This window comes from Musca vetustissima, unplaced genomic scaffold, assembly GCF_032173495.1.
Source record: "Musca vetustissima isolate MV318-11 ecotype Yass unplaced genomic scaffold, APGP_CSIRO_Mvet_v1 utg18190, whole genome shotgun sequence".
NCBI lineage: Eukaryota > Metazoa > Arthropoda > Insecta > Diptera > Muscidae > Musca > Musca vetustissima.
The window spans coordinates 325,620-338,653 of NW_026882521.1; the positions used below are offsets into that span (position 1 = coordinate 325,620).

General features: G+C 36.4%; 1 protein-coding gene across 1 annotated transcript in view; it reads left to right on the forward strand.

Moving 5' to 3' along the window:
- Window positions 1–13,034, forward strand: part of LOC133328984 (dedicator of cytokinesis protein 3) — a 140,204-nt gene that overhangs the window by 58,349 nt on the left and 68,821 nt on the right. Inside the window, exons 2-3 of the mRNA XM_061537488.1 lie at window positions 8,455–8,696; window positions 8,766–8,914. Coding sequence (XP_061393472.1) covers window positions 8,455–8,696; window positions 8,766–8,914 — 391 coding nt within the window. The remainder of the gene's footprint in view (window positions 1–8,454; window positions 8,697–8,765; window positions 8,915–13,034) is intronic.

A 13,034-nucleotide genomic window follows, 5' to 3' on the forward strand; every position in this document is an offset into this window, starting at 1 on the left:
TAGCAGGTAACCAAATGACACACTCTCGCTTACCCGATAGTAGTTTTATACTAGTTACAGGTTTACAGTCAAAGACCATGTGCATGGGACTACCCGACATTCTAGATCCAAGTCACAGACTAATGCAACTCCTCTGTCTCGTAAACAGCCAATTTCCTAACTGGTTTCGTAAAAAATAGTTCAGTGCAGTAAAAACTAGTCCAAACATCTGAAAGTGAGACCAAGATGTGACCGCAAAATTACGGTTTGGTGCGGTTAATGATCCGTTGTTTTTCCTGGATTGTGACCGGAAAGTTAGTATCGAAATTATAAGAGAGTTACGTCCTATCCTACCATGATAGAAGGTCTAGGTGGAAAATTTTGAATCCAAAGACACAGTACAATTCTCCCGCGCCAGCGCTAGAGTCAAAGTGTTCGATAAATTACAGTCTCGAACCCAGAAAGAAAAACAGGAAGATTTATCAGATATTATCAAGAGCGCTAAGTCATCCAACGTGTTAGGACCGGACGGAATTTCCATGATAATGGTTTAGCAGCTGGATGAACTTCGAGTTAATTTGTCGTTAACCTCCCATATAGGAAGCTTGCAAGGATTCCAGCAGAGTTACAAACCGATTCCACATCTGACGCTAGAACTTAAGACGTTTGAAGCGCCTCTCCTGCTATCGACGCAATAGTCCAACTCCAAAATGGATTCCACAAAATCTGCAGCAAAATAACTGCATTGTGCGCCATTTCCACACATATTAGTAGAGGACTGAATCCGTGACAAAACGCGGAACTGAACAGTCATGGTATGCAAATATCTGCCACCAATAACACTGCTCATGACTTGAACAGCTGAAATGAAACTCCTACTGTATATACTGATCATGGCATTTGCAATGCGTTCGCTCAAACCGTTGCTATTTTCGATATGCTAATAACTAGAAACATAATCCGCAAGTCGTTGGGCGGCTGCACATGGGCTGCTGACAAGGAGACCTTGTTGACCTGATCTCATATAAAGCAATAAGGCGATCAGTGGCTAGTTATTCCGCATCAGTGTGTTTTGCGAATGTATCTGATACGCATTGAAAGAAAAAGACCTACTAGAATGTTGCCCCTAAGAACTAAAATAGAGTGTCTCCTAATGAAATGACTGAATACTCTTCATAAGGAGAAAAATATCATACTGCATGGCAAAAAACAAATGTTGTCGATGTAGTATTTGCTTGGGTATTATCGTTAAGAACACTCCCTTCATAGCCTTATATACAGACTCTCTCCGCCTATACACGTTAGGAGAAATCTTCATGATCTAGAGACAGCGATTTAAAGGTAAAATCATGCGAATAAAAATGATACGCAGTGTACCTGTCAAGTCTGTTCAGACCTGTCAAAATGCCGCTCTGAGAACTGGGACGGTGTGTCTAATGACACCTGTGAATCATCTTCATACTCGTCCGTCTGTGCAATCAAATCTTGTCGATGAAATATCTACTTGGGTGCCTTATGAAAAGGCTTCCCCCGCCCTTGCGCGTTAGGAGAGATTTTCATGATCCATAGGTACAAGCATGCGAATATAAGAGATACACAGTGAAAGAATATTCAGACATGTCAGAATGCCGCTCTGAGAATTGGAACAGGGTGTCTCCTCATGACAAAAGTAGATCATCTTCATACTAGTCCGTCTGTTCAATCAAATCTTGTCGATGAAGTATCTACTTTGGTGTTATCGCCAGGAACACCCTTTGCGCGTTAGGAGAGATTTTGATGATCCAGAAAGAAGTCCAATGGTAAGAGCATACGAGCGTAAATTATACGCAGTGGAAGAATATTCAGACCTGTCAGAATGCCGTTCTGAGAACTGGGATTGGGTGTCTTCTCATGACATCAGTGGATCACATTCATACTCGTCTATCGGTACAGTCAAATGTTGTCGATAAAGTACATACTTGGGTGTTACCATCGGAAACACGCCTGCAATATTATCTGGACAGGTTACACCCATCCAGGCACCTCTGTATATATCTTTATGGTCTAGAGAGAGGTCCAAAGGCACAAACTTGAACCTCTACAGGCTTTTCCGATAGGTCTGTGTATCATTCATACAGATGCAGTCACCCATGCAGTAGAACAATATTGTAGGAATGCTACACTCAGAGACCATTCATAGCAGCAGGGAAGAAGAAGCTGCCTCGATCATGATGGTGCAACAGACTCAATTCCTACTGGGCAAGAATTGATCCCCCCTATTTAAGGCGGAGGGTGTATCTTCTGTATGCTCTCCAATTGGTACAACACCACGATGTTGGTGGAAGTTAATCCACCTGTGGCTCAACCAACGTGAGATGACGAAGACGCTATGTGCCACTTTCATATACTGGGCATTATTTTATGGCGCACTTGCCCATGAGGTAGACTAGGACCAACCTGTCTCCGAATTCTATATATCGTCGCAGCCCATACAGGTTGCAACTTTTCTGAATTTGTACACAGGGGAGTACGAACCTGATAGATATTATATGTGTAAGATTAGGCCAAGTTAGATTAGTTTAAGTAGTAATTAAGGAAAATATTTAATGGTAAAATTGCAGTCAAACAATAATGCTAGGTTTCAAATTATTATACAAAACCTGACAAAGCATGTCGACTAGGACCACAGGGCAAGTTGCACTTACTCCCCTGTCCAGTGAAGCCTACCCAACCTGTCTCCCGATTTTCTACGAACTCAGCCCTTACATGTTGTAACCTTTCTGAATTTGGACACAGAATAGTCAGAACCGGACAATGCCCTTCTTGTATTTCAGTTCCTACAACAACTACAATATATTCCAGAAGTTTATCTCCCCACTGTTCAAATATGAACTGCTTCGGCCATATCTGGTTGTTAAACATATTATTGACATTGTTTATTTAATTGTATTTCATTTTTGTTTTTGCACTACCTTATTTGTTCATTATACTGCAGAGCACATATTAAACCCACAACAAACTTACACTTCTCCAGAAATGCAATTAAATGTATAAAAAAAAGATATGAGAAAAAATGACAGCAAAATGATATCCCCAAAGACACAACAAAAAATATCTTCATTCCGAACCAAGCATTTAAGTTTATGGGCGGTAAATACATATAACTTGATTTCCCTTCCTCCAATGAACCGAAACCATCCTCCTGCTCATAGTCAGACAAATTCAAGCAACAACCAGTTAGCCCCTTTTCGTACTTCTCACATCAGATACGTACATATGTATGTGAGTACGTTTGTAGGTATTCTCATTTCAAGTGGCGTTTCTTTATGTCTTTAATATGTGTGTTGAACACAATAAATATTTAATCTATTAATACTTTGGATACTTCACAATCTACTTCAACTTCAATATTATGCTCAAGATAAGACACAATTCGCTCACACACACCCAAACACTTTCCCACTCATCGAGTATTGGGTTTGGACTACCGAACGAAGAAGGAGAAGTACCCTCAAGCAAGAAAGGAAGGAAGAATTGATTTCGTTTTTTCAAAAGTGCTTCTGGAGTAGCACAAGTACAGTTTGAAGTATCCGGAGTTCAAACAATGGCGGCTGCATATTGGGCGCCACTCACTACCAGAGACAGAGATAGCAAAGGGGTTTCGCAAAGTCATAAAAACCCAAGTTGATGATGAAGATGACGAAGAGGAAGACATCTTGAAAATTACCAATATAAGTGCCAATCATGGATAAAACAAATAAAAATAAGTTATTTATTATTTTTTTTGCTTCATTCTCGTTCTTTTGTTCGGTAGCAGAACTCAAAATGAACATAAAAGTAGCATAAACCATTACGAGATGAGATCCGAAGAAGAACAAAAGTTAACTTCGAAAATGCATTGCAATCAACACTTTATCGATATTGCATTGTGGGTGGAATGAATTAAAAAATAATTAATTTAATATAAGAAGATACTTGGCATGAGAGAGAGAAGGTCGTTGGCTTTCCAGTCATGTATAACTTGTTAGCGAATTGGGTAAAGTGAATATTGATATGGTGATTGAAATATGAAGGTTTTCCAATGTAATATTTATGATCTGATGAAATGTGGGTTGAGGAGTTCTGAAGATGAGATGGAGTCCTTAATGCTTCCAAATAAACTAAACAACAACTCATTTGTTATTTTACAAAATATGATTTAGCTGAATGCATTAAGATCGAGGGAGTCTACAACAATGAAACTCATATACGTTCCTTAGAAGCCTTTCAGGTTGACCAGTCAATCGTAGATTGGGTCAGTCATATGCTATGGAATAGATGAAAACAAACTGTAGTCTTTAAGGGACAAAGTAGAACAGTGTGCACCACATCGAGGTATCTTGTCACCACTCCTCCGGATCACGACTATTAATAGTGTCTCAAAGATATCAAATTCTGAAGATGCGATGGCGTCCTTAATGCTTCCAAATAAACTAAACAACAACTCATTTTTTTTACCAAATATATACATGATTTAACTTTATTCATTGATATCGAGGGAGTCATAAACAATAAAACTTATATCCGTTCCTAAGAAACCTTTCGAGTTAACCAGGCAATCGTAGACTGGATCTTCCATATGCTAAGGATGAATACACAAAAATGCAGTCTATCAGATAGAAAGTAGGGCAATGTGCACCACAGGGAGGTATTCTGACACCTGCGGATCACCGCTATTAATAGTCTCTTAAAGATATTATGTTCTGAAAATGAGATGGATTCCTTAATGCTTCCAAATAAACTAAACAACAACTCATTTGTTATTGTACAAAATATATACCTGAATTTGCTGTATGCATTGACATCGAAGGATCCTTCAACTATAAAACTCATATCCGCTCCTTAGAAGACTTTCGGGTTGACCAGGTAATCGTAGACTGGATCAGTCATATGCTAAGGAATAGAAGAAGAAACAAATTGCAGTCTATCAGAGACAAGGTACGGGAATGTGTACCACAGGGAGGTATTCTGTCACCTCTCCTGCGGATCACCACTATTAATAGTCTCTTAAAGAAATTAACCAACCATTACACAACATTTAACGGAGTCAACGATAGATACAGTCCCGTCACCGGTAACTACGTACTATACAGTGAAAATGAAGATGACGAAGAATGCAAAGAAATCTTTAGAGACATGTGACCGTGGCTCATAGGTACAAGCACACGAATGTAAAGTGATACACAGTGAAAGAATTTTCAGTCCTGTCAGAAAGCCGCTCTGAGAACTGGAAGAGGTTGTCTGCTCATGACACCAATGAATCATCCTCATACTCATCCATCGGTACAATTAAATGTCGATGAAGTACCTACTTGGGTGTTGTCGTCGGGAACACTGCTTCAATAGCCTTATGTACAGGATTCCCCGCCCACGTGCGTTAGGAGAGACTTTCATGATCTAGAGATATGTCGATAGGTACAAACACGCGAATCTAAGGTGATACACATATTCAGTCCTGTTGGAATGCCACTGCTGGAACTGGAACAGAATGTCTCCTCATGACACCAATGGATCATCGCCATGCTCGTCCATCGGTACAATCAAATGTTGTCGGTGAAGTATCTACTTGGGTGTTATCGTCGGAAACATACTTTCAATAGCCTTATGAACAGGCTTCCCCCATCCAGGCCCACCCATGCGCGTCATGAGAGATTTTCATTATCTAGAGAGAGGATCATAAGTACGCGATTGTAAGTGATACACAGCGAAAGAATATTCAGACCTGACAGAATGCCACTCTAAGAATTGGAACAGGTATCCTCATGATATCAGTGGACCATCTTCATACTCGTACATCGGTAAAATCAAATGTTATCGATGAAGTGTCTACTTAAGGAGAGATTTTCATGATATATAGTAGTCCATAGGTACAAGCACGCGAATGTAAGATATGCACAGTGAAAGAATATTTAGACCTGACAGAATGCCACACTAAGAATTGGAACAGGGTGTATCCTCATGACATCAGTGGATAATCTTTATACTCGTCCATCGGTACAATCAATGTTGTATGTTGTCGATGAAGCTTCTACCACGTTGCTAATATTGACGATGAAGTACCTACTTGCGTGTTATCGTCGGGAACACCACTACAAAACACTACTCCATCACTTCACTCCAAAATCCAGTGACATCTGAGTAGACTACATATGAAAATCCCGATTTAAACCGAAACCGGATGTTAATAATCTACGATTATTATGTAGCCTATCCGTTCGACTGAAAAGTGAAAAAGGAAAAATTATATCATTGAGAAGACAAAACGTTATTGTTTCTGACATGATCGGATCATCTATAGAACAATTGCAAAATAAGTCTTTCAGCATCAAGGCCCTGACGTTGCAATGAAGAAGGCAAAATATGTCATTATTATCAGGTTCTGCTAATAATGAAGGAGTATGTTCTTATTTAAATATCTGAAACTAGGGTCCCTGACGTTTCCCTGAAAAAGTCTGGAAAAGTCATTTTTTAACTACAGTCTCAACGTCGGTTATTTTTCAATAACATTGCCAGCAATAGGAAAACCTGGTGTAGATGCTAGCCTGTGTGGAAGCTACAGGCCAAATTTTCAAAAAAAAAAAAAATGAATATTCTTATATACTGTCAATTTAGATTTTGTGCAAACAATAAGAAATGCTCAGACAGCTTTCTCAACATGTATCGTCGAAGATTTCAACCTCAAGCTTGTGGATTATAACTTTTGGTTTGGGCTTGATGTTCAATACAACATGTCATCGTTTGGCTTCGATCTACAAACTTGTCACCTAGTGGCGATTTTCCTCAAGAATACAGTTTTTTCGAGTAAGAAGTTAGGACAAGATGAATAGTGTTCTTTGAAGAAAGGGGTACCTCAAGGATCTCTGTTGGCACTGGTACTATATAACTAGTTCAAATGGTGTATTGTACATTGACTCACTTCACAACTACTTCAACAAATGGGACCTCAATACAGGGTGAGAAGAATGATTAAAATACACTCTTTCTCACGAATGCTCACGGCGAGAATTCGAATTTTTTTCAATTTATCGCGAATGATAAAGTTACAATGAATGAACAAACATATGCAATCTCTCGCGAATGTTCGCATTACACGAACAATTCACGAACGATAAAACTTCGCTGCAAGCGTCGTCGATTCATTCATTCGCGAGCATTCTTTACTGAAAAACATTCTATTGAAAAACTCAAAAAACAAATGTTCGCGAATGCTCGCGAGCACAGTTAAAAACAACAACAAACAAAAATATCATATGAAAGTAAACAACACAAAACGAATGAACGTGTGTGTAACAGAAAGTGTGTGTAATAACAAAACACATGCCCAACAATGTGTGTGCGAACATTATTTGGCGAATGCTCGTTCATTCATTCGTAAAATGAGCACAAAACAAATAGAAGGTATTTTAATTCCTTCGCGAGTGAATTTTTGCGCACCCTAATTTCAAGTACACTGCCAAGAGATTCTGAAAATATGTTCCAACTATAAAAGCTTCCAATAAATTCATCTGATTTTTAGATGGGATGAATTTTCTTTTAATTATTTTTATACCCTCATTTTGATACGGTGAAAATGTGCCCCATCGAAATATTGGTGTCCGAGTCGAACCAAACTTTTTACAACCTATTTTCTTTACCAAGTCTAATGGGTGTTCGAATACGTATACTGAATGATTTTTTGTTTTTCGTAAGAAAGACAAAAAATATGACAGTATGAAGGGCGTATCCTCCAAAACATAGTGATAGCTATATCAAATAAAGTTAAGTATCGGGGTTATCCTAGACAGGAAACATAAATGGAAATACCATATTCAGCAATGGGTTGACAAGGCTGTTTAAAATAGTATTTTTCAAGAGCTATATTAGACCTATTTTAAGTTTGTTCTCTATAGAAAAAATACGAAATCTTTGTTTTAACATGACCTATAAACCCCTCCAAAGCAATTTACTTAATTTATCACTGCTCTGGTCAAGAAAATAACATTGTTGTTCATAAACAGAACTCATTTATCGTAATTAGCTATGAAATTACAGACATACTTACATATGTATGTATAAAAAGTATAAATAATTGTTATGAGTATGACTCACTTTCACTGTGTTTTCTTTTCTGTTTTTGCAATATGTTTAAATCAGGAAATTTCAATTTTTCTGCAATTGAGAAGAAAAACAACACTCGTCATCATTACAGAATGTTTTCAAACTACGAATATACATATTTATAATTGCTGTAATTTTAGAAACAAACAAACATGATGATGATTTCATGGATAATTAACAGCAAAAGAGATATTGTCAATTCAGTATATAGCATGACAACAATTGACAAAACAATTCACGCTTGAATTCAAGTAAAATATAAATATTTGAAAATTGACCATTTGAAATACAAATTGGAAACTTTTATCATTATCATTTATTAAAATCGATCCTTTCTTTTTCTTATTCTCCCTTTTTCAGCAATACACAATTGGCACGGTGATGTCCGCTGCGGCCTTGCCTTAGACGTTGGTGATTCTGTGGAAATTCTAGAAGAATGTCCAAATTGGTTTCGCGGCACATGTCCACGCAAATCTCGCGCCGTGGGAATATTCCCCAAAACCTATATACACATAAAAGACTTAAGCAAAATCGATCCTGTAGTAGCGGAATGTACACAAGTTCTACGCGAGTGGTCGGAAATATGGAAGAAATTATTTGTGGTAAGTAAAAAAATGGGAATTTTAATTTTTTAATATATTTTGCAAATTATTGTCTGTTTTAATTTACAGGATCGTGAAACATATAAATTCACAACATTAAGGAAAGTAATGTTGTCCATATTGGAAAGCCGCCGTGAATTGTTGGGCGCCACACTAACCCAAGATCAAACATTGGAATTGCAAATGACTGTGGTGTCAAAAATCGATTGGGGTAATCGGTAAGTACAGAGACAATTTATTTGAGTTTTTTAAAGGTATAGATAAGAGTATGAAAATTGTGGGTATAACCAAATAATATAAAATGTACATATTTAGAAGAATATATATCTTCTGCAGCCTATAATTATAGACTAACACAAATTTTCATTGATCTAAAAATAATGGTAAATTATGTTTTACATTTCTTGAGGATATTTGACGAGCGATTATAATGCTGGCATTAATAATAAATGACATATTATAAAAAGTGTTGCATACTTTTAGGAGGTTAGAAATATAATACTGCAGTCGAAAATTTCTATAAACTAGTAATGATAAAATTAATTCGGAAGCCGCTAAAATGTACGAAAGAAGCCATTTACAGCGTTATCCAATTGTTTTCAGGCAGGCTTTTCTTTATATATTTTTAAGAGTTCGTCGGTAAAGACTATTTTCTGATCGTCTAGTCTTCTATTAAACGCGGATCCAAATTTATTATATGGTTCTATGGGGTGTATATTGATTTCTCTTATGTCGTATACAAAACTTTCTCATTTGAAAATCTTTAAAAATTCCCTTTTGATTTGATATAAAAATCCGGAAATGGTGTGTAGTCTCGGGGTGGCCTTGTCTGGCTCAGCATAAATTAGAATTTCCTTCTTGACGTCAAATATTCCATGTTTAGTGGTCTCCAGAGAACTCTCTCAATAGTTATATTATGCATAGAAAAGCTTTAAACTTCCTGAAGAGATTTTTTACTTTAAGTAAATAAATATATGTATAAATATCGAGCATAATAATGTATGTGGAAATATGTATATGCTGGCCACAATTTTATCTCGTGTATATGAAACAGACGTAGGCTCCATTTACATAAAATCATACGAAAATACCGATTTTTGCAACACATCACTCTAAAATCACCTCTGCCAAATTTCGTGTAAATAGAATTCGTGTAATAAATGGGAGGAAAATATATATGAGAGCTATATCAGCTAAATCTGATCCGATTTCAACAAAACTTCGCAAACGTCTATCTGGACCTAACTCCGTATATATCGCAAGAATTTGTTTGAATCGGACAATCCTTGGGAGGTGGTTCACCATTTACCAAAAATCGGATGAAACTACATGTGAGAGCTATATCTAAATCTGAATCGATTTCACGGACATCAAACTGGACTTAAGTCAGTATGCTGTGAAAAATTTTGTTTGAATCGGACTAATATTGGGGGTTTGGTGCATCATTACCAAAAATCGGACGAAACTATATATGGGAGCTATATCTAAATCTACACCGATTTCAACAAAACTTCACGGACTTCAAACTGGACCTAATGCAGTACGTTGTGCAAAATTTTGCATCGATCGGACTAATATTTGGGGTTTGGTGCACCATTTACCAAAAATCGGACGAAACTATATATGGTAGGTATATCTAAATCTGAATCGATTTCAAAAAAAAAAAAACTTCACGGACACTAAACTTACGGACATTGACTTAAGGGGACCCCCCCATTCTCGGTGTCAAAATTTTTTTTATTTAATTCGAATCTACTCTAAATCTAGAATGTCCCTACAAAATTTTAAGTGAAAATCTCAAGATCTCTTGAAGATATAGCCGATTTATTGTGTCAGCATCAAGGGACGACAAGAGTGATTCTCAAACTTTAAACGCATTTTTTCTCGAAGCGAATGGCGGGCACGATAACTAAAAAACTAATAATCCAATCGGTCCCAAATTTTGACACGTTTCTCTGGGAGTGTATAGCTCTCGTATGAACTAGGATAAAGCCAATCGGTGAAGATCTTCCTTACTTCTTAACCTAGTTTGTGGTCAAAAATAGGCGATTTTCCAAAAAAAAAAAAAATCTAAGTTCCGCCATTTTCTTAATTGTTGTGCGAAATCAATAATCCTAGTTCATACGAGAGCCAGTCATGGACTCTTTCTAACACCGTTGGAATTTTCGGATTCCGATGTTCCAGTGAGGAGTTATCATGCCCGCCATCAAAAATAAGGACTTTTCTTTGATCACAAAAAACAACAACAACAAATTTTTTGTAAATTATTTTTCTTCCTATTTGAAGATTTAAATATATATGTGCAAAGTTACAAATCTTAACAAGCATTGGTATTCATTTACCAGCCCATTTAAAATCGTAAAAATAAAAAATCGTGTATGGGGAGGGGGTTACCTTAAGTCAGTATGCTGTGAAAATTTTTGTTTGAAATGGACAAATATTGGGGGTTTGGTGCATAATTACCAAAAATCGGACCACAAATATGAACACTTAAAATTTTTAGACTCATATGCTCCTCTAGGAAGGAAAATGTTGAATGTTTTCCAAAAAGTCCCATCAGCAGCTATTTCGTTATCAAGGGATGTATCAATTACTTCAAAATCAGAGACAGAATTAATTCACGTTCTTTTTTATACCCTTATGGCTAATGTGGTGGCTAATACGGTAAAAATGTGCCTCATTGAAATATTGGTTTTAGATCCCATGTTTCTTTGGGCCAAATCCGTTTCAGAAAATTTAGAGTCGTCCGTCCGTTGTCCGTCTGTCTGGCTGGTGCGCACGATAACTCTCGAAGGGAATAATCGATTTCATCCAAACTTTGGACATCTTAATATTTCTTCCAAACTTAGTTTAAGTTCGAAGATGGGGAATATCGGTCCACTCCTTCCGGTACCTCCCCCACAAAATGGTCAAAATTATGCAAAAAATTAATTTGATAATAACATGCAAACGGACCAACCGATTTTAACGAAACTTTGTAAAACCTATTATATTTATCAAGCATAGTACGAAGAAGGGACCCATTGGTCTACTCCTCCTCCCCCACAGAGGGTCCACATTTTCAAAATTTATAAATCCAATAACAGGCGAATGGAATGTCCTATTTGAACCAAACTTTGCACAACCTATTACGTTTACCAAGTATATATTTCAGGTTTGAAGATGGGACCCATTGGTCCACTCCTTCTGGTACCTCCCATACAAAGGGTCAACATTTCCAATATTTATAAATCCAATATCAGGCTAATGGAATGTCCGTTTTGAACCAAACTTTGTACAACCTATTATCTTAACATAGCCTAGATCAAGTAGGAAGATGGGTGAGAGTATATATCTGTCGGCAACACCGACTGACACTTTTTTACTTGTTGTCGTCTCAATTGTATATAACCTCATTGGCCTGAGTGTAGAAAAATAGTTTTTGTTTGTGGTATTAGTTTTACTATTTGTAGCGGTTTCTTGTTTATTAATCTTCCTAATACAGTCGAGTACGGTTATAGCGAGCTCGTAGGGACCAAACAAATTAGTTCGTTATTGAAGAAGTTCGTAATATCCATGTTAAAATATAGGCTTAGTAGAAAAATAATATATTTTCTTAGATATTGGCAGGATTTGTGTCCTTTTTGAACATTTTTAAGATGCTTTCCCTTTTCTTTAATGAATCTTACATTAAAGTTTGCCAGCGTCACAGTAAAAATTAACTTTTGTGAGGATTGTAATCGTCAGTATTACGTATATTTGTAGCAAGTTCGTTATAACCGAATTAAAATGTTTGAAAACTGAATGTTGGGACCGAATAAATAGTTCGTTATATCCGTAGTTTGCTATAAGATTAAGGATTTTTATGAAAAATATGTCTAAAATGTTCGGGACCCGGAAATGTGTTCGCTATAACAAAAGTTCGTTATAAGCGTACTCCACTGTTCATATTTACTTTTGCCAAAATAAATCTTCAACGAAACCGCATCTGCTTAAATATTTATTTATGCCAAATTAAATGACACTTTTAAGGTTCCGCAAAAAACACCACAATTATTTATATTTAAAATCGTAAATATTTATTTATTAAAAAAAGTAGCATACAAAATAATCTTGTCTATCATCATAATCACAATACTTTTGTTTATAAACAAAAAAATTCTAAAATATATATGTATATAGTAGAGTGGTATTTTTTATTTTAGAATTTATCATTATAAAAAATGTTTTTTAATATTTTTTGTTTCTTAACCTAACAAAGGTCGTCTAATAAAGAAGAATTTCGAGGGAGACATTAGCACATATATTTTTATAACATGGTTTCCTAGATTATAACAAATTTTGAATTTAGTATTCTTT